This window comes from Cetorhinus maximus, chromosome 12 (assembly GCF_964194155.1).
Source record: "Cetorhinus maximus chromosome 12, sCetMax3.hap1.1, whole genome shotgun sequence".
In the NCBI taxonomy this organism is placed as follows: Eukaryota; Metazoa; Chordata; class Chondrichthyes; order Lamniformes; family Cetorhinidae; genus Cetorhinus; species Cetorhinus maximus.
The window spans coordinates 123,573,028-123,600,278 of NC_135890.1; the positions used below are offsets into that span (position 1 = coordinate 123,573,028).

The window sequence follows — 27,251 nt, forward strand, 5'->3', positions numbered from 1 at the left end:
CACACCCCCGGGATGTTGCGAGGTAATTACTTGAAGTGATTAGGAAGAACAATGGAGATGTCATATTGCTGTGGTGATTAATTGCAAAGCCCTGTACGATGCATTGTCTTTTCTACTGGGCAGTGGTGGGGGGGAGAAAGAACAAGTTACAATGACTTGACAGGAATCCTTGTGTGAGAGAAGGGAGGTCGACCAGTGATCCTTCCTGCTTGGTATAGGACAAAGTCTGGATCCACCTCAGTGGTGTCCATAAGAAAGCAGTGACAAGTTGAAGGTACTTCCTTAAATTCACTCTTGGGATGTGGACGTGACTGGCATTTATTGCCCATCCCTAATACAACTAAGTAAGTGGCTTGGTAGTTCAAAGGCAACCAAGTTGGTGTGGGTTTGGCTATACAAGTTTCCAATTAGTGAACCAGTGTGTGTTTTGAGATTGAGCTAAAAGCAAAATACTGCAGATGCTGGAAATCTGAATTAAAAGCAGAAAATGCTGGAAAAACTCATCAGATTTGGCAGCATATGTGAATTTTTTCTTATTCTTTCATGAGATGTGGGTGTCGCTGGCAAAGCCCATCCCCAATTGTCCTTGATTGGTTTGCTAGGCCATTTCAGAAGGCACTTAAGAGTCAACCTCATTGCTGTCGGTCAGGAGTCACATGTAGGCCAAGCTTCCTTCCCTAAAGGGCATTAGTGAACCAGATGGGTTTTTACAACAATCGATGATAGTTTCACAGTCATCATTACTGACACTAGCTTTCAATTAATTAAATTTTAAATGGTGGGATTTGAACCTGTTTCCCCAGAGCATTGGCCTTGCCCTCGGGATTATGAGTCCAGTGGCATTACCACTATGTCACCGTCTCCCCCAAGCCTAGTTTGCACAAATCGTGCCGCCATGTTCACCTATAAAACAAGGGGACTACGTTTAGAAGTTACTGGGACATCCTGAGGATTTGAAACCCTCTGTAAACCTGTTAGTGCTTTTTCTTGGCAATTTCCTTGCAGAACACTGAATAAACCACATCCAGAATAATTGTCCCTCAGCCAACTCCGTGATGCAACCACTGGCAGTGCAGCACTCCCTTAGGGTGACAGTGAAGCATCAATCAAAATCTTGTGATCAAATCCATGGAATGGGGCTTGAATCAACAATCCTGAGTCCGGGGGAGGAGATGTGTAATTAGAACTTAATTGAATCAATCAGGAGCCTCTGGATGCGACAGTTACAGTGACTACCAAATATCAGAGCTCCATGTTACAATGTCAGAGCCAAAGATTTTTCCCCATTGAAAGCTTATTCAAACATCTTTGACTTTTTACATTGGACTAAAATAATCAGCCATTTACTCAGTCATCTATAAAACTCCCATTTCATTGCGATCTTCTTTAACTTCAGTAATATCATGCTGAAATCAGGCTCTCAGTTATCCCCACCTACAGTGTACTGCTGGTTAAATTTGTTTCTTAATTAGTCAGCATCGCGATCAGAAGTAATAAATAAAACACAAAGAAAAGTAATGCTGTCCCATTTTCATTTAATCCATAGAACATACAATTATGCACAAAAGCACACCCAGGCATAACAATGCAGGACAACAGCCAGAAGTAGAAGTTTGTGCAAGTGTGGAGTGTTACATACAAGTGAACACCTCAAAACTTCTCTCTCTACTCTACACACTTACACTGAACTAAAATCTAAGGAATGGAGACCCAGGGCCAGCAGATTAAATCTAATGTAGTCTTTAATTAATTTGGGGTGCTCAGCTATTTAACAGGTCAAACAAATTGTACACAACTTTAGTTGCAATAGTTAACTTGTGTTTATATGTAACATTTCTATAAATAAAATATAACAAACACTTCTGAATAAAAAATTACTGTCAAAGTTATCAATATATCCATGGATCATGCACAGAACAGAGGACGTGAGGCTTCAGCAGCTAATGCTTAAATGCAGCAAGTTGTCTTACCTTTCATCAGCAAGACAACCAAGTGTTCACACGTTTGTGAAGGGGTGCGGCTGGATTTATTAGTGACCTTTTGGTGAGTTGTAAAGAACACTACAAACCTGTACACTGTGTTTGTCTGCCATGCATTGCTCAGGACTGGATGACATTTATACTGAGCTACTGGTCAGTATAATAGTCTTATAACCTGTTTCTGTAGCAATGCTACATGCAGCTTTATTGTAAATAAATTAAGCTGAGGTTAAGGTAATTAAACATTGAATGGCTAACTACAGTTTTCAAGCAGCCCTCAGCATCAACTACAACTGTACAGGGCTTTAAATCAAAATATCAGTGCAATAAACAGGCTTTGTGATTTGGAATTAACTCAAAATTGTGTGGAAAAATACATGTGCTATAATTTGTACTGATACTGGGAATTAAGAATCAGTATCTCTACATAAGAGCGTTGTGGGAGAACGCAGTAAAATTCAATGAAATCACGGTCTTCATCGGTGCCAAATGCTGCTGCGCCCCATGTAGTGTCGTTCTGCTAGTATAACAGTACAAGTGCCAGATGTGTATCTAGTATGTTTGATGATGGAGATCTGAATGTGCATCTCTGTTGGGTTCACAACAAGGGCACATCCACCACTTCTGACAGTTACAATGCAGAATCAAGCCAGACTTCTGAATCTTCTAAACTCAGTCGGTTAGGAGTCTACACAGGGTCAAAGTGACAGTGGCACCATGTGTTCAATGTCTGACTTGTAGAGGAAGGGGAGATAGGAAATGAAGTAAACTCTGATCATGGTCCCTCCTTAGACGTTTCTCTCCCTCAGAATGAAATACAGGTCCCGGACCCCTTACTCAGCATCCCAAAATCCAGGAGGACACGAAAACCAAGTCCTGCCCTGGAAACTACAATCCCCAGCAGACATTTCTCTTTGTTATATCTGCATCGTGCCGCGCTGATCCCCTGCTCTTTGGGTCCGGGATTAACGATGGAAGCCTGGCTGGACCGCCCCTCGTCCCTTGCTTTCCCTGTCACAGCTAGGTCCAGCTCAGCAGAGAAAGCAGTCCGCCTTTAAGTTATCCTATTCTCCCAAACCCTAGCCCAGGACTCAAAATCTCGGAAAAATCCCCGTATCCAGTACACATCCAGTCACTAGCTTCCTAATACAGGATCCAATACCTGTATAAACAAAAATATTTGGCACTTGCTTCAGTCTTTGGGACCAGTGGAATTTTGCAGCTTCATAACAAGGACCTAACAGCTTCAGAATGAAAAAAATCTACATCTCAAATTATTGTACAAGGAACCTAAACTAACCTATTACAACAAGCTCTCTCTGGTTAAAAGCAAAGGAAGCTGCTATCCAGTGCAAACTGCATACAGTGCAGCGGTCATTCAGCAGGGCTCATCTTGGAAGCTTTGGATTGTCACATGACCACATTGGGTTGTAAATTCTAGTTCTATATAAAAATCAGATCTATTGTCTGAAACTCAAGAAGATACCAGTTCCTTATCTCTAGAAGGAGGAAGAGAATTAATGCTTTAACCTGGAGTCACCAAAAGGTCACACTTATTCCAGTCCACTACATTGATTGTCAATGCTATGATTACCAATTATGAATAGTGGTTGTGTATTGCACTTGTGCAATGGCAGTAAAATTATTCTTGGTCCATAAAACAATTTTATATATAACGTTCAAAACAAAATTCTATGTTCCAAATATTAATAAAATCTGAAGGATTTGTCACCTCTTGCAGTTTATCTACACAAATAAATACTTCTTGCCTTATTTAAACCTACATTTACATATCTTGCTTTACATTATCTACACACAATATTTGTTACAGAACATTTTCAACATCCCCCTGCAGAGTGTATCCGTTACATGGTTTAACTTTCTTGTGTGTTGAATTTAGGATTTGCCAAAAATCATTTCAGTTCCACCACATGCCTTTTAATGATTTAATCATTCAGGTCAATCTAGTATATGTACTGGCATCTAATATTAAATAAATGGATAAAGCTTTCTGTAACAGGAAAGCATAACAACTATTAATTAAACTGAAACTATTCCAGGTGGGTTAAGTGGGATTAAGTGCAGTTATAGTGAAATGTCTCAGTGCAGAATGGTGCAAATGAGTCCTGCACACAATCATGTCCCTTCCTTCCCCAACACAGTACAGAGCTGAGGGAATGTTCCATTAAACTCACTCATCCACTTCCTGAAGGCTGATTTCAAAGAAACACTGACAGAGACTGGGAGTAGGCTGCCTAGATGGTGCCTGCAGGTGGTGAGTGGTGCAAGGACCCCAATGAAAGAGGGAAATTAACCTAACAGATTACCAGAAAACTACTCTGAGCAAGCTTTGTGAATTGAAAATTTACTCAGTTTTTAAAAAAAAAAGATTTTTTGGGAAAAATACATTCACTGTCATTACCTATGGTGATGCCATTGAGAAACAGAATCCATTTTTGTTGTGAGGAATGTTGAGGTTAGTTCCTTCTCCTTTAAAGTTGCTAAATTGAGAGTCAGGTATTTTCAAGGATTGGAAGGTGGTTAACAGCTTTCAGTTCTCCCCCAACCCCAACACAAACAATTCAGACACTAAAATATGGCGAGTGAAATGAACTACCGACTTCCTAGCCACTCGAGCTTTCATTACTATTGGAAGCACATGGGTTGACCTGCTTCCAAAACTTGATCTCAATGAATGGATTCTGCCAACTGTCTCAAAAACCTGTAGCAATGTAGAACTCATTTCTTACTTAAGTAAAAGAACATACACATATGGCGCACTGGCACCTCGGAGTAGCTTTCTCGGGACACATCTAATAAAATCAAAGCATTAGTTATGCACCTGTAAAATAAAGTATCAGTGTGAACATGCAAACTCGTCAAAAAATCAAACTGTCCAAAAAACACAAAGAAGCTAAAACTAACAGCTGATTTAGCATCTTTGTTCAACAGGGAAATTCCTTCTGTGTTCATACTTTCTTTAAACTATCACCATCTGGAATTGTAACTACAGGATAACAAACCCACTTGCTCTGACCCTCTGGGTCAGTGAATACCTGACTAATGACCATTGTTTAATGCTAAAGACCAACATTTGTTTTTTCATTATATTTGTTATTACATCTGCTGCACTCTTCCTTCCAATGCAAATGGAAACCACAGTCCTGTGTATTGATGGGACTGTATTGATTTGGAACCACAGCACTTCAGTATCCGTGAAATGCAAATTCAACTGATAACAGACCTCAAAATGAAAATGAAGCACGGAAATGGATTATCACAGAAACACCAGCTTTGAATTTGATTTACCTAACATTTGGCATGAGATCTAATTTATAATTAACCTTTCATCACTGCAAAAATGGATCTGTCCCTTTGGATGGTATTAAGTTTCTTATTAGCAAGTCAACAAACAAAGTTCTTTTTAAACACGGCTTATTTTTTTCACGTGGACGGTTTCAACCTGCGATTTCAGGCAATTTGGCAAGCTGCCTTGGATGAATCCTCACACCTTTACAGTCTACACACAAGAGGATTACTCTGACATTGATGTTAAGTAAATATCATGCACTACTAGGGATGATGTAGTGACACGAGATAGTAACAGAATTCCAATTCTAAAGTTAATCAGTGCAAAAACTGAGGTTTTACAGTATCAAGTTACTAAAGCTAAACTGCATGAAAAATAACAGCTAATCTTATGTGACGTTCCTGCTGAATTTCCAGAAAACTTTTGGAAAATATCTGGTCTGTAACAGAAACCTAGTGAGTTAAAGGTACCAGTGTTACTGTGAACAGGAGGCATGGCTATTTACAATAGTCATTGCCAAAACCTGAATAGAAAAGATGCAGAATTAAGCAGGATCTATAAGTCTGAGCTACATCTCTATGAGTTAAGATTAACTTTTCAGCTAGTGTTCCACAAATGCAACACTGCATTGTTAAGGCCTGCAGTTGACACTAAACACAATGAGTTCATATCTTCAGTATCTTTTTGTTAGCACCATGGTACCCATTCACCTGCAGTGCTTGCTTCAATTCTTATGTCACCAGCAGATTTTTCATTTGCTATGTCGACCCATTGCCCTGAAGCCGATTTGCCACCTCCTCCCGGTATCTTGCTGCTGTTAAACGCCAGATTCCAGTTTCGACACGCCTGGACGACCCCAGCATCCTGCAGTGATGCTCATGCTCCTCTGACTGCGCTCCTTGTCTCGATCTCGCTCGCTGTCAGACTGGCTATGTGTCCGCTCTGGTTTTGGAGGTGTGGATGCCGTTTGCTGGCTGGAGATAGTGCGCAGCAAGTGGCTCCTTTTTCTCAGGAAGTCTGTATGGCTGGGTAACCCAAAGCTGCCCTTTCGCAGTACCATTCTGGAATTACTTTTAGCAGGACCTGATCGATGGTTATACTCCAGCTGGGATAGATGTGCTGCATATCCATCTGATAAAAACTAGAGAAGCCAACACATCTATCAAGACATGCATTTGATTGGGCCTTAAGAAAATATAACACTACTCATTAAATGGCCAAAGTCCAGAAAATTCCACCTCTTTAAAAAATAAATAAGGCCAAGAAACCTCACATATAAGAATGACTAGCAATTCAATACCACTTCACAACCCAGAGCGTCCCAAAGTGCTTCACGGCTAATCAAGTTGAAGTATAGTCATTGTTAAAATGTAGGAAATATGGCTACCAATTATGTAAATGATAGGATAACCTATTTTAATTATGTTGTTTGAAGGATATATAATGGTGCAAGAAAGCAGGGAGAACATCACTGTTTTCTTTGAATAGTGCCATGGGATCTTTTTACATCCACTTGAGAGGACAGGTAAGGCCTCAGTTTAATGTCTCATCCAGTTTCTCATCCAAAGATGGAAGTTCTGACAATGTAATACTCCTTCAGCGCTGCACTGAATTATCAGCCTAAGTTGTGTGACAGGAAAAATTAGTTAAAAAAAAATAGCCCACAGCACTTGGTTCAATGGGTAGTACCCTTGCCCCTAAATCGGCAGGTTGTGGGTTCAACTCAAGAGTCTCGAGTACATAATCCAGGCTGACACCAGTGCAGTATGAAAAGCGGCAGCAGTGTTGATGGCGCCGTCCTTTAGGTGACTCATTAAATTTAGGCCCTGGGGAACGTTAATGATGATCTGGCACTATTTGAAGAACAGCTGAGGGGTTCTCCTGATGTCTTGGAAAACTTTTCTCTCCCAATCAACATCACCAAAAAAAAAAAGACCCGGATTATCAGATTGATCCATTTGTCTCCAAGTGCTCTGGGACGTTCCCGATATAAATGATAAGGTGTTGTATTACTGCCTTATTTTTAAAAAAATGATGCGCTTCCAGCCCAAGGCCTGTGATAATTATAATCTGAATGATACCATCTATCTAATTTAAAATATTCTAACGGTGTGGAACAATACCTGACACTGATGCTGGTACTTTTTAGATGAGCGACCTACGATGTAGATTTGTGATGGTGATAAGCCAAGAGAACTGTAAACTGAAATATCCTTTGTGGATCCGTACGCTGCATGAATCTTCATCAACACCTGCAAGTTTCCGGAGTACATGGTGGAATTAATACTTGGAGACATTAGGGATTGAGACGTTAAATTGCTAGTCACTGTTTAATCAAAAACAGATGTGTGAACAAGGAAAAATTAGAGGTGATCATCAATAATTTCAGCATTAGATGAGATACAATACAGTTTGAAAATGAAATGCTTACATCTTGCATGAGGCTGCGAAGGAAGTTGGCTTTGTGCCTAAGAGGATCGTGAACAAGTCCATCACAGAAGGAGACAATTCCATGGGGGAAATTATGCTGAGCCAGCCAAGCCACCACTCTCTGCTTCTGCATATCAGGTCGCCCCGTTACATATATAATGAAGTAGCCAAGATCCTGCCAGTGCCTGTGAGCACAACAGCTCATTAACAATTGCAGTTAAAAGGTTTACATGTCCATAGGTCTCAACATGATCAATGCTCCAACCACCCTCACCAAGTTGAAATTTATTTCCTTTTGATATACAACCAGTAACTAATTCAGAGTTTTGTTCCTTTTTGCGGAGATGCTCCAAGTCATGCAATACCTGGTTTATTTAGTCTGTAACAATCTCTTGCATTCATTTATTACAATCACTCTTAGATGAGCTGGAGAAGATATAATACACACAAGTGACACCAATGACAACGTGTGTTTATTTAGTATCTTTAATGTAATAAAATGACCCAACACACTTCACAGGAGCAATTATTAATAAAATTTGACACCAAGCTACATAAGGAGATATTAGGGTAGATGACCAAAAGTTTGATCAGAGAGGTTGGTTTTAGGAGTGGCTTAAAGTGGGAGAGAGAACTAGGGAGGGAATTCCACAGCTTAGGGCCCAGGCAGCTGAAGGCACAGCCGTCAATTGTGCAGCAATTAAAATCGGGTGAGCATCACATTTTCTCTCATATTCCCACTAACTGTGTATTTTGCCCTCCTTCCCTCCTGTTGTGGTTCAGTTTTATACGTTTCACATGAACATTACCCAAATGACCAACATGCACGTGGAAGTGAGTCGGTGACTTATTCAGTTATGGGACCATCAAGGTTGAGCCTGATCCAGTCCACATTTGACACTCACATTTGTATTTTCAGCAGGGATCACTAGTTAATGAACTGCAGGGGAAGCCCTGACAGGTTTTCCCTCCCCTGACTCCAGCAACCCAAGACCAATTTTGCAGCCCCCATATCAGCCTAGAGCTTTATGATTTGCAAGTTTCTGCCACACACTGCGAAAAACAGTTGGCTCAGAGATTATATTTCTATACTACCTATTTTGAGAAAGAAACATGTCAAACAGTATTACCTGATTTGGATTTTGCATTAAATTGATTAAGCTTATTCCTATGGCTTGGATAATTACTTGTGCATCATTCAGTTTTAATGTGTAAATATTTTGTAATGTTAGTTTCTTATATATGTGCCTGCAAATATGTAACAATATCTAGATAATGTACACAATACAAAGGTCACTGAGACCCCAGCCACATTCAAAACCATTGTCTGCAATATCCATTGTCTGCAATATCTTCATCAGATTAGTAGTTAGTGGAGTGCTGCAAGGAACAGTGCTGGGGCCTCAGCTATTTACAATCTATATTAATGATTAAGACAAAGAAACATGGAATAATGTATCTAAATTTGCTGCTGATACAAAGCTAGGTGGGAATGCAAGCTTTGAAGAGGACACAGGGAGGTTGCAAAGAGATATAGACAGGTTAAGTGAATGAGCAATAAGATGGCAGATGTAGTAAAATGTGGAGAAGTGTGAGGTTTTCACTTTGGTCCTAAGAATAGAAAAGCAGAATATTTTTTAAAAGGCATGAAACTTGTAAATGTTGATGTTGAGAGAGACTTGGGCGTGCTTGTACAAGGAGTACAAAAAGTTGGCATGCAAGTACAGCAAGCAATTAAAAAGGCAAATGGCATGTCAGTCTTTATTGCAAGGGGATTAGAGTACAAGAATAAAGAAGTCTTGCTGCAATTGTACAGGATTTTGATGAAACCACAATTGAAAAGTGTGTGCAATGCCGGTCCCCATATTTAAGGAAAGACATACTTGGATTGGAGACAGAACATCAAAGGTTCACTAGATTGGTCTCTGGGATGAAGGCGTTGTCCTATGATGTGGGGCTGAGTAAATTGGGCTTATATTCTCTGGAGTTTAGAAGAATGAGAGGTGTCTCATTGAAACATTCAAGATTATGAATAGGCTTGACGGGTAGATACTGAAAAGTTGTTTCCCCTGATCTAGAACACAGGGGGCACAGTTTCAGGATAAGAAGCCGATCATTTAGAATGGAGATAAGGAGAAATTTCTTCACTCAAAGGGTTGTGAATGTTTGGAATTCTCTACCAAGGAGGGCTGTGGATGCTTCATCATTGAATATATTTAAGGCTGAGATAGACAGATTTTTGGTCTCTCAAGGAATGAAGAGACATGGAGAATGGGTGAAAAAGTAGACTTGAAGCCCAAGATCAGCCATGGTCATATTGAGTGTCAGAGCAGGTTCGATGGGCTGTGTGGTCTCTTCCTGCTCCTATTTCTTAGGTTCTTGCTTAATATAGTAGTTTAAGTGTGACTAGATATTTCAAAAGTGGTTTACAACTTTATTCACAGCACATTTTCTGGGACAAAATATTTATGGTCAGATGCAAAATGACTTTATTACCTAGACAAAAATCTACAATAGAATCCAGTTGGCCTACAGTAATCTCTGGCACTGGGACTTCTGTACTCTAGCCAATGTTGCTGCTGTTTTTCCAAAGGTTATTAATATCCTTCACTAATTCAGATTCCGTCAGCAGTCCCATTACCCAAATACATCCTCCTCCTTCCTTTTGCTGCTCTCACGTCTTGCTGAGACTTTGAGAAACTGACGTTGATATGAAATGAGTTGGTAACAAATGACTAATAGACACAATTGTTGGGCTTGTGCTCTCAATACTTATATCATACAATGTGTGCATGTGTTCATCAGAATGAAACTGGGGCTAAAAGGGTTAAATTATGAGGACAGGTTGCACGGACTATTCCTTTAAAATGTAGTCTAATCAAAGTGTTCAAGGTGACGAAAGGATTTCATCGGGTAGATGGAGAGAAACTATTTTCTCTGGTGGGCGAGTACAGAACAAAGGAGCAATATCTTCAAATTGCAGCTAGGACATTCAAGGCTGATGACAGGAAGCACTTTTTCATACAAAGAGTAGTATAAATCTGGAACTCTCTCCTCCAACAAGCTCATAGACGTTTACGGCACAGAAGGAGGCCATTCAGCCCATCATGTCTGCGCCGGTCAACAAAGATCTGACGACACTAATCCCCGTTTCCAGTGCTTGGCCCATAGCCCTGGAGGCTATGGCAACGCAAGTGAATATCTAAATACTTCTTAAATGTTGAGAGAGTTTCTGACTCAACCACCCTTTCAGGCAGAGAGTTCCAGACTCCCACCACCCTCTGGGTGAAAAACATTTCTCCTCAACTCCCCTCTTAACCTTCTACCTCTTACCTTAAATCTATGGCCCCTAGTTATTGACCCCTCTACTAGTGGAAAAAGTGCCTTCCTACCCACCCTATCTATGCCCCTCATAATCTTATACACCTCTATCAGGTCCCCTCTCAACCTTCGCTGCTCCAAAGAAAACAACCCCAGCCTATCCAATCTTTCCTCATGGCTCAGACCCTCCAGCCCAGGCAACATCCTGGTAAATCTCCTCTGCACCCTCTCCAGTGCAATCACATCCTTCCTATAATGTGGTGACCAGAACTGCACACAGTACTCCAGCTGTGGCCCAGTCAGCATTTTATACAGTTCCAGCATAACCTCCCTGCTCTTGTATATTATGCCTCAGCTAATAAAGGCAAGTATCCCATATGCCTTCTCAACCACGTTATCTACCTGCCCTGCTACCTTCAAGGATCTGTGAATGTGCACACCAAGGTCCCTCTGATCTTCAGTACTTTCCAGGGTCCTACCATTCATAGTGTAATCCCTTTCCTTGTTAGCCCTCCCCAAGTGCATTACCTCACACTTTTCCGGGTTGAATTCCGTTTGCCGCTGCTCTGTCCACCTGACCAGTCCATTGATATCCTCCTGCAGTTTACGGCTATCCTCCTCACTATTTACCACCCGACCAATTTTCATGTCATCCACGAACTTCTTGATCATACCCCCTACATTTAAGTCCAAATCATTTATGTACACCACAAACAGCAAAGGCCCCAGCACTGAGCCCTGCGGAACCCCACTGGAAACAGACTTCCAGTCACAGAAACATCCCTCTACCATCACCCTCTGCTTCCTGCCTCTCAGCCAATTTTGGATCCAATGTGCCACTTTGCCTTGGATCCCATGGGCTCCTACTTTCTTGACCAATCTGCCATAAGGGACCTTATCAAAAGCCTTGCTAAAGTCCATGTAGACCACATCAAATGCATTACCCTCATCAACACTCCTGGTTACTCCCTCAAAAAAAAATCAAATTTGTCAAACACGACCTTCCCTTAACAAATCCATGCTGACTATCCCTGATTAATCGGTGTCTCTCCAAGTGCAGATATATTCTGTCCCTCAGAATTCTTTCTAGTAGCTTCCCCACCACCAAAGTTAGACTGACTGGCCTGTAATTTCCTGGTCTATCCCTCCCTCCCTTTTTAAATAATGGGACAATGTTAGCAGTCCTCCAGTCCTCTGGCACCTCACCTGTGGGCAGAGACGGTTTGAAAATTACTGCCTGGGCCCGATATCTTTTCCCTTGCCTCCTTCAACAGCCTGGGATACATCTCATCCAGGCCTGTGGATTTATCCACTTTTAAGGCCGCTAAACCCACTAGTACCTCCTCTCTATGTTAATTTCCTCTAATATTTCACAGTCCTCCACCCTGATGTATATACCTGTGTCGTCCTTTTCATTTGTGAAGACTGATGTAAAGTATTCATTCAGGACTGTACCCACGTCTTCCAGGTCCACACACACATTGCCCTACCCTTTCCCTAGTTATTCTCTTGCTCTTTATATATTTAAAAAACCCCTTTGGGTTTTCCTTTATCCTACCTGCCAATGCTTTCTCATGCACTCTCTTAGCTTTCCGAATTTCCTTTTTAAGACTCTCCAACCCCACCGCACTTTTTATTCTCCTCTAGGGTATCTGCCGTAAGGTTCTTTTTTTTCTTAATCCTAACCTTTATGTCCCTTGACATCAGGGTTCTCAGGACTTGGTCCCCCCCTTTGTCTTTATGGGAACATATTTGCCCTGTACTTGCTATTTCCTCCTTGAATACCTCACACTGCTCTGACACAGTTTTATCTGCAAGTAGCTGCTCCCAGTCCACTTGGGCCAAATCGTATCTCATCTTAGTAAAGTTAGTCTTTCCCCAGTTTAGAACTTTTATTCCCGGCCTAAACTTATCTTTTTCCATAACTATCCTAAATCTAACTGAGTTATGGTCACTATCTCCAAAATGCTCCCCTACTAATACAGCTTCCACCTTCCCGGGTTCATTTCCAAATATGAGGTCCAGAATTAGCCCCTCTCTTGTTGGGCTTTCTACGTATTGGCTAAAGAGGTTCTCCTGGGTGCAACTTAAGAATTTTGCTCCCTCCCTCCCTTGCACAGTAAAACTATCCCAGTTAATATTTAGGTAGTTATAATCCCCTATTATTACTGCCTTATTATTCTTACACTTCTCTGAAATTTAATTACATATTTGATCCCCTATCTCTCCTTGACTGTTTGGAGGCCTATAGTACACACCCAACAGTGTGTTTTCCCCTTTTGTGTGTTTTTACTTCTACCCATTTGGCCTCATTTGATGATCCTTTCAAGATAACATCCCTCCTCACTGCTATAACTGATTCTTTGATCAATATTGCGACACCCCCATCTCTTCTATCCCCCCCTCTATCTCATCTGAATACCCTGTAACCAGGAATGTTGAGCTGCCAATCCTGCCCTTCTTTTAGCTGAGTCTCGGTCATAGCTATGATATTACACTCCCACGTGCTTATCTGTGCCCTCAGCTCGTCTGTTTTATTCCTCAGGCTCCTTCAATTAAAGTATATTCCATTTAGCCTTGCTAAACTCACTTCTTTCATATCTCACCTATATTTCCTCTGCCTTCCAGACTTACTAACGTTTTAACTTCTAATTCCATCTCAGCTTCTCTCCCCTCTGAACTACTTTTCAGGATCTCATCCCCCTGCCAATTTAGTTTAATTCCATCCCAACAGCATTAGCAAACCTCCCCATGAGGATGTTGGTCCAGTTCCTGTTCAGATGTAACCCACCCAACTTGTACAGGTCCCACCTCCCCCAGAAACAGTCCCAATGCACCAGGAATCTAAAGCCCTCCCTCTTGAACCATCTCTCCAGCCACACATTCATCTGCTCTATCCTTCTGTTCCTATACTCACTACTGCGTAGCACTGGGAGTAATCCAGAGATTGCTACCTTTGAAGTCCTGATTTTCAATTTCCTACCTAACTCCCTAAAGTCTGCTTCCAGGACCTCATTTCTCTTTCTTCCTTTTTCATTGGTCCCAACATGGACCACGACCTCTGGCTGTTTACCCTCCCCCTTCAGAATGTCCTGCAGCTGTTCCATAACATCCTTGATCCTGGTACCCGGGAGGCAACATACCATCCTGGAGTCATGTCTACGGCCACAGAAGCGCCTGTCTACTCCCCTCACTAATGAATCCCCTACCACTATTGCCCTTCCACACTTCTTTCCCCCTCCGCCCTTGAGCAACTGGACCACCCACAATGCCAAGGCCTTGGCTCTGGTTGGCCTCCAGAGGAACCGTCACTCTCACTGTTTTCCAAGGCTGAAAAAGAGTTTGTGAAAGAGATGCACTCGGGGGATTCCCTCACTACCTGCCTGGTCCCCTTCTTCTGTCTGGCAGTCACCCATTCCCTCTCTGCTTGCACTTGCTTAAGCTGCGGGGTAACTACACCCTAAAATGTGCTATCCTATCCACGAACCTCTCAACCTTGTGAACGCATCGTAGTGTCCCCAGCTGCTGCTCAAACTCTGAAACCCAGAGCTCGAGTTGCTACAGTCGAAGACACCTCCTGCAAACATGGTCATCGAGACCGCCAGGAGCATCCAGGAGTTCCCACATAGCGCAGGATGTGCAAATCACAGGACTGAGCATGCCAGACATATCTTAACTAAATAGAACATGGACCCTTGCTTTTATGTTACCCTTACTTCTACTTGAGTATAGACTAGATGCTAGATCCTCCAGATGCTGCTGACTGCCTGTCCCAGGGTCCTCCTCTCACCCTGTCCTCCAGGTGCTGCTGACTGCCTGTCTCAGGGTCCTCCTCTCGCACTCTCCTCTAGGTGCTGCTGACTGCCTGTCTCAGGGTCCTCCTCTCGCACTCTCCTCTAGGTGCTGCTGACTGCCTGAACCAGGGTCCTCCTCTCGCACTCTCCTCTAGGTGCTGCTGACTGCCTGTCTCAGGGTCCTCCTCTCGCACTCTCCTCAGCTGTTGAGGTTGGGGGTCGATTGAAAATTTCTGAATATTGATAAAATTTTTGTTAGATAAGGGTATGAAAGGATATGAAGCAAAGGTTGGTAAATGGACTTAAGATACAGATCAGGCATCATCTAAATTAATGGCAAACAGCTCGAGGGGGGTAACGGCTTCCTCCTGTTTCTACGTACCTTAACCTGTGCATGTTTTTGTTGATAAAACAGGAAAATGAAAAGCAGAGTGAGTGTATTTTGATTGTTGCATGTTTTATTTTCTTAGTTACTGAATGGTGGTAGATGTTTCTTCAGTAAATATCTATGTGTGAAATAAATTTACCTGTACTGGGAGGGTGTGGTTTGTACTAAATTTATTGCATGTGTAAATTCGATGGTGAAATTATATAATTAATTCTATGTAATGTGGCTAAAAGTGTCACCTAAGTTCCAACAGTAATTTATCAGACAATACTGCTCTCAGTTAGTAATGCCTGAAAAATCTTAACTTTGTGATTAAGGAGCAGGAGTGTGAAGTATTAGATGTGATAAACATAGAGGGAGAGGAAGTATTAAGTATCCCAGGAAGTTAAAAGAAGCCAGGGACGAAATGGCAGAAGGTCTGGCCATCATTTTCCAATCTTCACTGAATACATAGGAGGAGTAGGCCATTTAGCCCATCAAGTCTGATCCGTCATTCAATCATGGCTGATCATCCACTTCAATGTCTTTTTCCCCACACTATCCCCATATCCCTTTATGTCATTGGTGTTTAGAAATCTGTCAATCTCTGCTTTAAACATACTCAATGACTGAGCTTCCACAGCCCACTGGGGTAGAGAATTTCAAAGATTCACAACTCTGAGTAAAAAAAGATTCTCCTCATCGATTCTCAGTGGTTTCCTCTTTGTTTTGAAATTGTGTCCCCTGATTCTAGACTCCCCAACCAGGGGAAGCATCTTACCTGTATCTAACCTGTCTATCCTGAGAGGTTTCTCATTCTTCAAAACGCTACAGAATACAGGCCCAGTTCTCTCTTCATAAGACAGTCCCACCATCTCTGGAACAAGTCTGGTGAACATTTGTTGCACTCCCTCTATGACAATAATATCCTTCCTAAGATAAGGGGACCAAAACTGCACACAATACTCCAGGTGCAGTCTAACCATGGTCCTATACAATTGAAGCAAGACTTCACTACTCCTGTACTCAAATCCTCTTGCGATAAAGGCTAACATTCCATTAACCTTCCTAATTTCTGCTGCACCTGCATGTTAGCTTTCAGGGACTTATGGACAAGGACACCCAGGTCCCTTTGTACATCTACACTTTCTAATCGCTTACCATTTAAGAAATACTCTGCACATCTGTTCCTCCTACCAAATTGGACAACCTCACATTTTCCCACATTATATTCTATCTGCTGTTATCTTGCCCGCTCACTAAGTCTGTCCAAATCCTCTTGAAGCCACTTTACATCTTCCTCATAACACACATTCCTGCCTAGCTTTGTATCATCTGCAAACTTGGAAATATCACTTTTGGTCCCCACATCCAAATCATTGATATATATTGTGAACAGCTGGGGCCCAAGTACTGATCCTTGCAGTACCCCACGAGTGAGAATGACCTGTTTTCTGCCTGTTAGCCAATCCTTAATTCATGAAAGTATATTACCTCTTATCCTATGTGCTTTAACTTTGCTAACCATCCTCCTGTGGGGAACTTTATCAAAAGCCTTCTGAAAATCCAAGTATACCACATCCACCAACTCCCCTTTATCAATTTTGTTAGTAACATCCTCAAAAAACTCCAACAGGTTCGTCAAACATGATTTCCCATTTGTAAATCCATGCTAACTATGCCCAATCAGATCATTATTATCCAAGTGTCCATTTATCACATTCTTTATAATAGATTCTAGCATTTTCCTTACTACTGATGCGAGGCTAACAGGTCTATAGTTTCCTGTTTTCTCTCTCCCTCCCTTCTTAAATACTGGGGTGACATTTGCTACCTTCCCATCTGCGGGAACCATTCCTGAATCTGTAGAATTTTGGAAGGTGATCACTAATGCATTCACTATCTCCATAGCTTTCAACATTCTGGGATGTAGAATATCAGGTCCCGGGGACTTATCAGCCTTCAGTCCCATTAATTTCTCCAATGCAACCTTACTAATGCTAATTTCCTTCAATTCCTCATTCTCCCTAGTCTCTTGGATCTGTAATCCTGGGAGGTTTCTTGTATCTTCCTCAGTGAAGACAGACACAAAAGTAATCATTTAGATTCTCTGTCATTTCTCTGTTCCCCATTATAAATTCTCCTGACACTGCCTGTAATGGACCCACATTTGTCTTAGCCAAACACTTCCTTTTTACATACCTATAGAAGCTTTTACAGTCCATTTTTATGTTTTTTGCTAGTTTACATTCATATTCTATCAACAGGTTCCTGGTCATCCTTTTCTGTATTCTAAAATGCTCCCAATCCTCAGGTTTACTATTTCAGGCAACTTCTGGCATACGGGTGTGGTGCCAGAGGATTGGAGGTCTGCTAATGCTGCATCTTTGATTAAAGGAGTAGACTGAATCATTTCAGGCCAGTCAATCCAATCCTGGACTAGGACAAATTGTTGGAATCAATGCTGAGAGACAAGATAAACTATCTTTTAGGCACAGAATAATCAAGAACAGATAGCATGGATTTGTTAAGGGGAGGTTGTGTCTGACTAACGTGATTGAATTTTTGAGGAGGCGACGAGGAGGATTGATGAGAGTAATAGAGTTGATGTGGTCTACGTGGATTTTAGCAAAGCTTTTGACAAGGTCCCACATGGCAGACTGGTTAAAAAAAATAAAAACCCATGGGATCCAGGGGAATGTAGTAAACTGGATACAAAATTGGCTCAGTGGCAGGAAACAAAGGGTAATTGTTGACAGGTGCTTTTGCGACTGGAAGGCTGTTTCCAGTGGGATTCCACAGGGTTCCGTACTGGGTAACCTGCTTTTTGTGGTATTATATTAACAATTTGGATGGAAATATAGGAGGAATGATCAAGAAGTTTGAAGGCGACACAAAAATTGGCCACGTGGTTGATAGCAAGGAGGATAGCTGTAGACTCCAGGAAGACATCAATGGATGGTCAGGTGGGCAGGAAAGAGGCAAATTGAATTCAACCTGGAGAAGTGTGAGGTGATGCATTTGGGGAGGTCAAGCAAGACAAAGCAATACACAATAAATGAGAGGATACTGAGAAGTGTAGAGGAAGTGAGGGACCTTGGAGTGAATGTCCACAGATCCCTGAAGGCAGCAGGACAGTTCAATGAGGTGTTTAAGAAGGCATATGGAGTCCTTTCCTTTATTAGCCAAGGCATAGAATACAAGAAGAGCAAGGAGGTTATGCTGGAACTATATAAAACATTAGTTAGGCCACAGCTTGAGTACTGTGTGCAGTTCTGGTCACCTCATTACAGAAAGGATGTAATTGAATTAGGCAGGGTACAGAGGAGATTTACGAAGATGTTGCCAGAACTGGAAAATTGCAGCTATGAGGAAAGATTGGATAGGCTGGGATTGTTCTCCTTCGAACAGAGGAGGCTAAGGGGAGATCTGATTGACTTGTACAAAATTGTGAAGGGCTTGGATAGAGTGAATGGGAAGGGCCTATTTACCTTAGGAAAGGGGCATAGATTTAAAGTGATTTGTATAAGGATTAGAGAGGAGATTAGGAAAAACCTTTTCACCCAGAGGGTGGTAGGGGTCTGGAACTCACTGCCTAAAGGACGGTAGAAGCAGACAACCTCATCTCATTTAAAAGGTGCGCGGATGCGATGTGCATCTAAATGCAGTAACTTGCAGGGCTACTGACCAAATGATGGAAAATGGGATTAGGCTGGGTGGCTCCTTTTTTCAGCCAGTGCGAACACGATGGGCCAAGTGGCCACTTACTGTGCCATAAACTTTCTATCATTCTGAGAGAAAATGCAAATTGTTTACGGTTACCAGCAGAAAAATGTATTATGAAAATTAAATGACAAACATTAAATGAAAGTCACTTTGGAAATACTCAGGTCAGGCAGCTTCTGCAAAGGGAGAAACAGAGTTAACAGGCTGGATTTTCCCAGCCCTAAGGAGATGGGGTAAAAGACGGGGGTGGGGTGGGGTGGGGAGGGCTGTGGGATGTTGGAAAAAGGGAGAAGCCACATTGGGTGGCTCCCCAATGCATTTCTGCCTTCAGGGGTCCAAGAAATTTTCCTGGGGGCAAGACAGGGAACCAGGCCAACTGCCCGCTCTACGAAGGTGGGTATGTAACTAGTCCAGTTAAGGCCCCACATAATGGCCATAAGTTGATGCTTATATTTTACCGATGTCAGCGTGACTCCCCCGACATATGTGGAGGCCATTGGCTCAATCAAGGCAGACTCCCAGTAGCAGACCAGGAGGCCATCAGAGCTAGAGGCTCCATGCCCCAACAATGGGGCTGCAGCAATGAAAGGCCATAGCCCTGCCTGTGACTAATCCTGCAGAGGGGTTTTCTCCTCCACCCTGATTTCCCTACTGGCTTCAGGCCTCTTTAACTGATAAATTCTGTGCATGCACCAAAGGGTGCCTCCATGTTGACCTGCTGCAGCAATGCCCACCTCTAACATTATTGTGGGCCCTCTGATTAGGCCTCCAGCCTTGGGAGCCTGCTCTGTCACAGAGGACGTTGCCTCCGGAAAGTCACGCCAGACAGTGCACTAGTGACATGAGCAGGCTTGGGACCCATTTGGGACCGAGATCAGTGGCCTGATGCCAGCCTGAAAATCCAAGCCAGCGTTTCAGTTGTCAAAGTGTATATTTATCCTCTTGTTCCTCTCTTCACAGATGACTATTGGCCTGCCACATTTCCTGTGTTTTCTGTCTTTACTTCAGATTTCTAGCATCTGCAGTATTTTGCTTATTGTACATAATCAGTGCACACTTTAGCAAGAGCAACCTTTCAAAAGCAAAATGTAATTACAGTTAGAGGGACAAGTGTTGTAAAATAATTTTCCTTACTTTGGTTATTCTACTAACTTTAATGAAGGAACCTATACCCACTTCTTCATTGATAGTTAAGGGCAATTATTTACATTTACCTTACAACATCCACTGCTCCAGCTCTGACCTTGGGATCACTGCCCATAATGGAGACACTAGCTGCAAATGATCCATCAATACTAAACACCACAGACTCTGTTCCTTTTGGCAGAACAGTTATGTAGCTATCTCCAGATGTATGATCGCCCCTAGAAAAAAAAATATTTAAAAAAAATCCTTTTCACAGGCAATCAAAACAAGTTTACACTCCAGCACTGGTTGCGGGTAGGTTTTAAGTGTAATTATTATTTACAAACTCATTTCTCAATCAAGCAGTTCCTGCTGTTCAAACAAATCACATTATTCTTCTGCATTTAATTTACCTGTGCACATTTAATCCTTTAGTTAGACTGTTCCGTTAACGCTTTATCAGTATGAAAGTATTAAACAGGTTCTGAAAATTGTCCCCAACATTGCACTGCTTGCTCAGCACTGCACAGATATGTCAGCCTGGATTACGTGCTCAAGTCTCTGGAGTGGGGCTTGAACCCATGAGCTTACAATGCAAAGATGAGTTTGCTACTTCTGGACGATGGGTGACTGTAATGATTATACAGAGGGCAGCAACTTAACACCATATTGTCAGCACTTTCTGCTGTGCCCCTGGGAATTGGCTAAATTTATTCCACATTGAAGGGTTGCTGATGTCTGGAGAAATCAAGCTCTCATTTCATTAGACTGGATTGAATGTTAAACCCTGCAGTCAGGACTTTATCAACTTCTGCCTAAATTAGATAATCATTTTAACCTAAAAAAAAAGTCAATTATTTAGAAATAATATGAAGAAAGGTGAGTTTGTACAAAGAAAATATTTCCTGGAGTTTCCTATAACTGTGCACATTGATATTCTATCAATTTCCAAGTTTAAAATTCACACAATTACCTAATCACCATTTTTACTGGATAGACACCAATTCCCAGTCTCTTGTCCTTTGGGATAACGTAGGAAATTCTGCCACTGCTGTTTGTAATATCAGTGTCAAAATAAACCCACTCTCCTGTGGGAGGCTGAGTCATAATATGAATGTCCACCTGTTGAAAGAAAATAAAGAACAAAATTATATCAGGTGGAAGTTGCACAACAAAGATTCCAAGGCACCAGCGAATTCAATCAAATATCACTCATCTCCAGCAAAATAGGTTTTACCAAGATGCCACTGACAAGTTCACGTTGATCTTCAAAGGAATTTACTGGCTTTACAGGCCCAGTTATTGGTTATTGATGGCAATGGCCCTGTTTCCTCAATGGGCAGCAGAAGGTAAGATCATTACACAGATCAGACAGAACTAGGCTACAAGCAGAAAGTCAATAAACAACACCCTCTGCAGCCATTTATTTGACAGACTTAAAACATCCAAAAGATGGGGCAGAATTTTATGGCTCCTCCTGCCAGCGGTGATTGCACTGGAGAGGGTGCAGAGGAGATTCACCAGGATGTTGCCTGGGATGAAACATTTAAGTTATGAAGAGAGGTTGGATAGACTTGGGTTGTTTCCGTTGGAGCAGAGAAGACTGAGGGGGCGACCTGATCGAGGTGTACAAGATTATGAGGGGCATGGACAGGGTGGATAGGGAGCAGCTGTTCCCCTTAGTTGAAGGGTCTGTCACAAGGGGGCATAAGTTCAAGGTGAGGGGCAGGAGGTTTAGGGGGGATGTGAGGAAAAACTTTTTTACCCAGAGGGTGGTGATGGTCTGGAATGCACTGCCTGGGAGGGTGGTGGAGGCGGGTTGCCTCACATCCTTTAAAAAGTACCTGGATGAGCACTTGGTACGTCATAACATTCAAGGCTATGGGCCAAGTGCTGGTAAATGGGATTAGGTAAGTAGGTCAGGTGTTTCTCACGTGTTGGTGCAGACTTGATGGGCCGAAGGGCCTCTTCTGCACTGTGATTCTGTGATATTCCAGTCCTGCCGAAGTCAACAGCTCGCCGCATTTTACAGCCCCATCCCTACTGCAGCAAGGCCATAAAATTCCACCCGTGATTTCCATTACAGAAAGCTAATGGAACAGTGGAGATCTACAACCCCGTGGGAAGGGCTGATTCCATAAAGTCTTGCTTGTGTCAAGCAGGACACCTCAGACTGAGGGTGATATGAGTTACATTTGAAATGACCTCATTCTATCTCAAATAGCATACATCCTTCCCTTTAAAAGTCCTATATCATGGGGCACAGTCAATTCTAAGCAGTAGAAACAAAACTAGAAGCAGGATATTTAAGGAATCAAAGGCCAAGTAGATTTTGCCTGTGTGAGTCAATCCTCTTTTCAATAAATCGAAGTAATAACTGACAAATGTTCTCTTTACACTCAGACTGGATTTTCTACACACAGGTACACCGTCCCTTGAAGCAGTAATACTTACACAGTTTGGACTGTTTTGAAGTCCTTCAGATGATTTAGCTGGCATGATGAAATTGGATGAGTTAAATTAAATTTGGTGAGTTACATACAGAAAATTAGGCTAACAAAGTTAGAACTGCATTTGACCCAAGTGTGTTTTTATTCACTCATGGAATATGGGCATGGGAAGAATTTATTGTCCATCCTTACTTGCCCTTGAGAAGGTAGTGGAGAGCCACTTTCTTGAACTGCTGCAGTCCATGTGGTGTAGGTGCACCCACAGTGCTGTTAGGGAGGGAAATTGTGTGGCTTTCTAGGTCATTTCAGAGGGAGTTAAGAATCACAGTGCTGGGGGTCTGGAGTTTTGGAATTTTCATGGTTACCATTATTGAGACTAGTCCTGCAACATTAACGCTATGTTACCATACCATACAACGGCAGATCAGGTGGCTAACCCTCTGGTTATTTTATTGCCATTATTTAGTAATGAGAACTGCTCTAGGATGAAGAGGTTGTTCATATGTACAAATATGAAATGGTAGCATTGTGGTTATGTTATGGGACTAATAATCCAGATGCCTGGCAAATAATCCAGACACATGGGCCTGAATTTTTCCTGCGTTGAGCGGGCTCGGTGGGAGTGGTCGGGGAGCCGACCGCTGCCCGTGATTGGCTCCACACTGCGATTTCACATGGGCGGGGCCAATTAAGGTCTGCCCTGCGTGGATTGTGAGCAGCAGCCTAAGCGCTACCTGTGCAGGCGGGGTGGGGGGAGAGGGAGAGTCGGGTCTAGTGCGCAGTTTGCGCATGCGTGTGAAAGAGCGCTTCAGTCTGCCTGAGGCAGCTCCATACCATGAAGTGCTTTTTAAAAAAATAATGACATTAAAAATTTAATTATGTCACATGAGATGGGACATGTTTTTAATGTCAAAGAAAAGTTTTTATTTAATTAGCATTTGCTTTAGGAAACCTCATCCCGATCATCGATGAGGTTTCCTAAAAAATGCAAAGGCCGCTTGGCTTTTTCGCCTGCTGCCAACTGTTAGGTTGGACGGGCAGCTTAAATTTGAAGTTAATTAGTACGTTAATGGCCTTAATAGGCCTTTCAATTATCGGCCTCTGCACAGCCAACTCTGATGTGTGCCCGCCAAACGAAATATCGCGAGACAGTGTGATGACATCAGGACGCCCGCACGCCAAAGGTAAGATTCTGCCCATAAATTCAAGTCCCAGCATAGTAGCTGGGGAATTTAAATTTAGTTAATTAAATAAATATGGAATGCAGTGTGAGCTGCTCCTAGGAATATAGTGGGTCGCTTTCTAATCCTTCTTCAGGAGCGACAAAGTCTCTTTAAATTTTAGGTTTTAAATTGTCTCTTTAAGAGCACAGCAGGATTTGGTAGACATCTGGTGTTGGACTCTGTGTTTTGAGTTTTACAAGCATGGTGAAGGACTCCTTCACATTTGCAAAGACCATACAGGATTTGCATACCGATGTATCGATGTGCTCACTTGACATTGCTAGCCTATTCACCAATGTTCCACTTAAGGAAGCCATAGATATTTGCGCTGTAGCACTATATCATGGTGATCAAGACCCACCAACAATGCGTGCATCAGTATTCACTGAACTTATAAACTCGGCAACCCAAGCAGTTGAGTTCAGTTTTAATGACCACATGTATGCCAAATGGATGGTGTTGCCATGGGATCCCCTCCAGACCCAGCTCTCACAAACATCTTTGTCGGGTTCCATGAGAAACGTGTCTTCAGTGGAATGACACCTAACCTTCTACATCTCGCATCGTTCCGATATGTGGATGATACATTTGCTATATTTAAATCTGCAGCTCCATGTAATACTTTCCTTACATGTCTTAATGGGCTCCATCCTGCACTCAAATTCACCTTTAAAATGGAGCAGTCAAATGAGCTCCCCTTCTTTGACATACTAGTTGAGAAACCTGCCAGGGGGTTTTCTACCACAAGCCTACCTTCACTGGTCAATATATGGGATTCTTACAGTTCCACACTCTATAAGATTGGTCTTATCAGCAACCTTGTAAATAGGGCCCAAGCCATTTGCTCACCATGCAAGCTTGATGCTGAAATAGGGCACATCAAATGCATCCTCCAGGATAATGGCTACTCTGATCAGATCATTTTGTGCTGTAAATCGTGCAAACTCATGAACAGGCCCAAGGATGTCACTTTTGGCCCTGAAAAACGCCCAGTCTACCTCAGATTACCCTGGAAGGGCAAGGTATCTCAGAAATTTGAGCAACAGGCGATGCTAGCTGTTTCACACTGCTACTCTACGGTAGCAACACGAGTGATATTCGCCACTAACATGATGCTGCCGTCAAGCCAAGATGATGTTCTGGCTATCACAGAAATGAGTAATGTGCTATATGAATTTCAGTGCCAGTGTAATGCTATATGCAGGCCATACATCCCAAAGACTGATGACTCATATCAAACAGCATGTTCCAGCTGCTGTTCACAGTGGGCAGGTTACAGGCCGCACCCAACTAGCCTGTGCTTGCAAAACTCAAAACACAGTGTCCAACATTAGATGTGATTCCGCTCTTGCACAACATTTGCTAAATAATCCTCAGTGTGCTAGGCATTATGCTGACAACCAATTTAAGATTTTCAGTTGGGCTCACAGTTTGGCGCATTTGCGTGTACTGGAAGCTACATATATTAATACACAGGGCCACGTTCTTTGCAGACGGAAGGAACATGTACACACATTGCGCCTATTTCAGCTCAACAAAATAAGTGACAGCCATTCACTGACTCATTCCTCAGGACAATGCCTTGACCAATCAGGGTCAAACTGCCTGGTTTAAAGTTCAAGCAATGCTTGGCAGCTAACTGTCAGTCACCATCACTGGTGCATTCTCCATGGAAACACCTCTACCAATCAGAGTCCACTTGCCTACCAATCAGCCTCTCTTCACATACAGTATAAATTGTTGTTTTCCTCTTATATTGGTATTCTTGCAAAGTGTCCTGATGAGTGCAAGATGTAAAGCTTTGCCATGTCTCCTTTTTCAGCAATACTCCAAACCCACGACCACTACCACCTCGAAGGACAAGGGCAGCAGATAGATGGGAACACCACCACCTGGAAGTTCCCTTCCAAGTCACTCACCATCCTAACTTGGAAATATATCGCCGTTCCTTCACTGTCGCTGGGTCAAAATCCAGGAACTCCCTCCCTAACAGCACTGTGGGTGTACCTACACCACATGGACTGCAGCGGTTCAAGAAGGCAGCTCACCACCACCTTCTCAGGGGCAACTAGGGATGGGCAACAAATGCTGGCCCAGCCAGCAAAGCCCACATCCCGTGAATGAATTATAAAAAACTCAAGTTCTGTACTACCAAACAACTATTTGAACATTAATAGTGTAAGAACTGGAAACCAATTGCACTGTGGTTATTTATAGTCACTGTTATTATTGACTTGCAGTGTTGGGAAAGGAAGTACAGATCTGCCAAAAATGCCATCCTCAGTTCTGAGGTCTCCAGAGTTGGCTCTCACACACACATCAAAGAGAACATGTGATTGTTTCGTCTGAGAGAGACAGTACAGCTGCCCAAGCAAAGCATCCCATTTATGGATCTGACAACCAGTAAAACAAATGCCCAGTGAAGAGTGCAGCACTGCAACAACCACACTCCCAGCTCAAACAACTCATGGTTAGGAGGAAATATTTCACATGTGACGTCACGGACCCGCTTTCTGGAATTTCCCAACATCCAGCTAACAGTACTTACACTACTCCTGTGTCACATAAAGGAACTGAATACCTGAACCATGCCTGCAAGGGAGGTGACTGAGACACAATGCAACATCAACACGCGTCAAACGGCCACAGTATAAAAATCACTGCCCATTTAAAGCCAAGTGTCAGTGGTAGGAATGTTGAGAGTACAAGATCCCTCTCTAACCTACTACAGGGCTTCATTATTGATTATTTATTGTATTTGAATCTGCTGGCAGTGCTATCTGGTAAAGGAAAGGAATTGCATAATTTTACAACACAGAATCAGGTCATTTGGCCAACTGCCCTGTGCTGGCTCCCTGAAAGGGATAACACTCCCATTCCCCTGTACTGTTTAAAACGGTTATTTATCAAATTTTACCTACTTCTCTATTACAACCTTTCATGGATTCTGCATCCACCACTGTTTCGGGGAGAGCACTTCTTGTTCAGACAATCCTCTGTGTAAAGAAGTTTCTCCTAACAAAAATTTCTCTTATCAGACAACCTGGTGTTATACTTGGCTCTCCCAAAGCCAGCCCCAGAAACAGCATGTGATGTGCATCATTAATTTCAGCAATAGAATATCCACCTTTTCTCCAGTCAGTGTGACCATGTCCAGAGGGCCGTACATAAATCTCCCAGTCAGGGTCTGAGGACCATCTTCAGTAACAATAACATCACTCACTCGATGATTTGCTGTAACATTCTGTGTGAAACAATATGCAAAAGGGAAATTTATTTTACATTCAAACTGTTCAGTTAACTGAAAGACATAATTCAAGTAGATCACATACAACAGACACCTTAAAACAATAAAGATATTTTCATACCCTTATTTTAACTTGCGTCCTCTTGCGAAGCCACTTTTCACGTGGTTTTGAAGGACTGAATACAGAAACTTCTTTCCCATCCAGTTCCAGAACACTTGCATTTTCATGTCTCATTACCTATATGTACATATAATTATATTATAATTTATTATCCTGCA

General features: G+C 42.3%; 1 protein-coding gene across 3 annotated transcripts in view; it reads right to left on the minus strand.

Moving 5' to 3' along the window:
- Positions 1-1,518: 1,518 nt before the first annotated feature.
- pitpnm2 (phosphatidylinositol transfer protein, membrane-associated 2) overlaps positions 1,519-27,251 on the minus strand; it is a 314,925-nt gene continuing 289,192 nt past the window's right edge. For all 3 annotated transcript variants that reach the window (XM_078554574.1, XM_078554573.1, XM_078554572.1), the window contains 7 exons: positions 27,094-27,210; positions 26,853-26,969; positions 21,026-21,174; positions 20,142-20,291; positions 7,721-7,904; positions 7,413-7,541; positions 1,519-6,430 (listed from right to left, as the gene is read on the minus strand). In XM_078554574.1, coding sequence (XP_078410700.1) covers positions 6,107-6,430; positions 7,413-7,541; positions 7,721-7,904; positions 20,142-20,291; positions 21,026-21,174; positions 26,853-26,969; positions 27,094-27,210 — 1,170 coding nt within the window. In that variant the 3' untranslated portion in view covers positions 1,519-6,106. The remainder of the gene's footprint in view (positions 6,431-7,412; positions 7,542-7,720; positions 7,905-20,141; positions 20,292-21,025; positions 21,175-26,852; positions 26,970-27,093; positions 27,211-27,251) is intronic.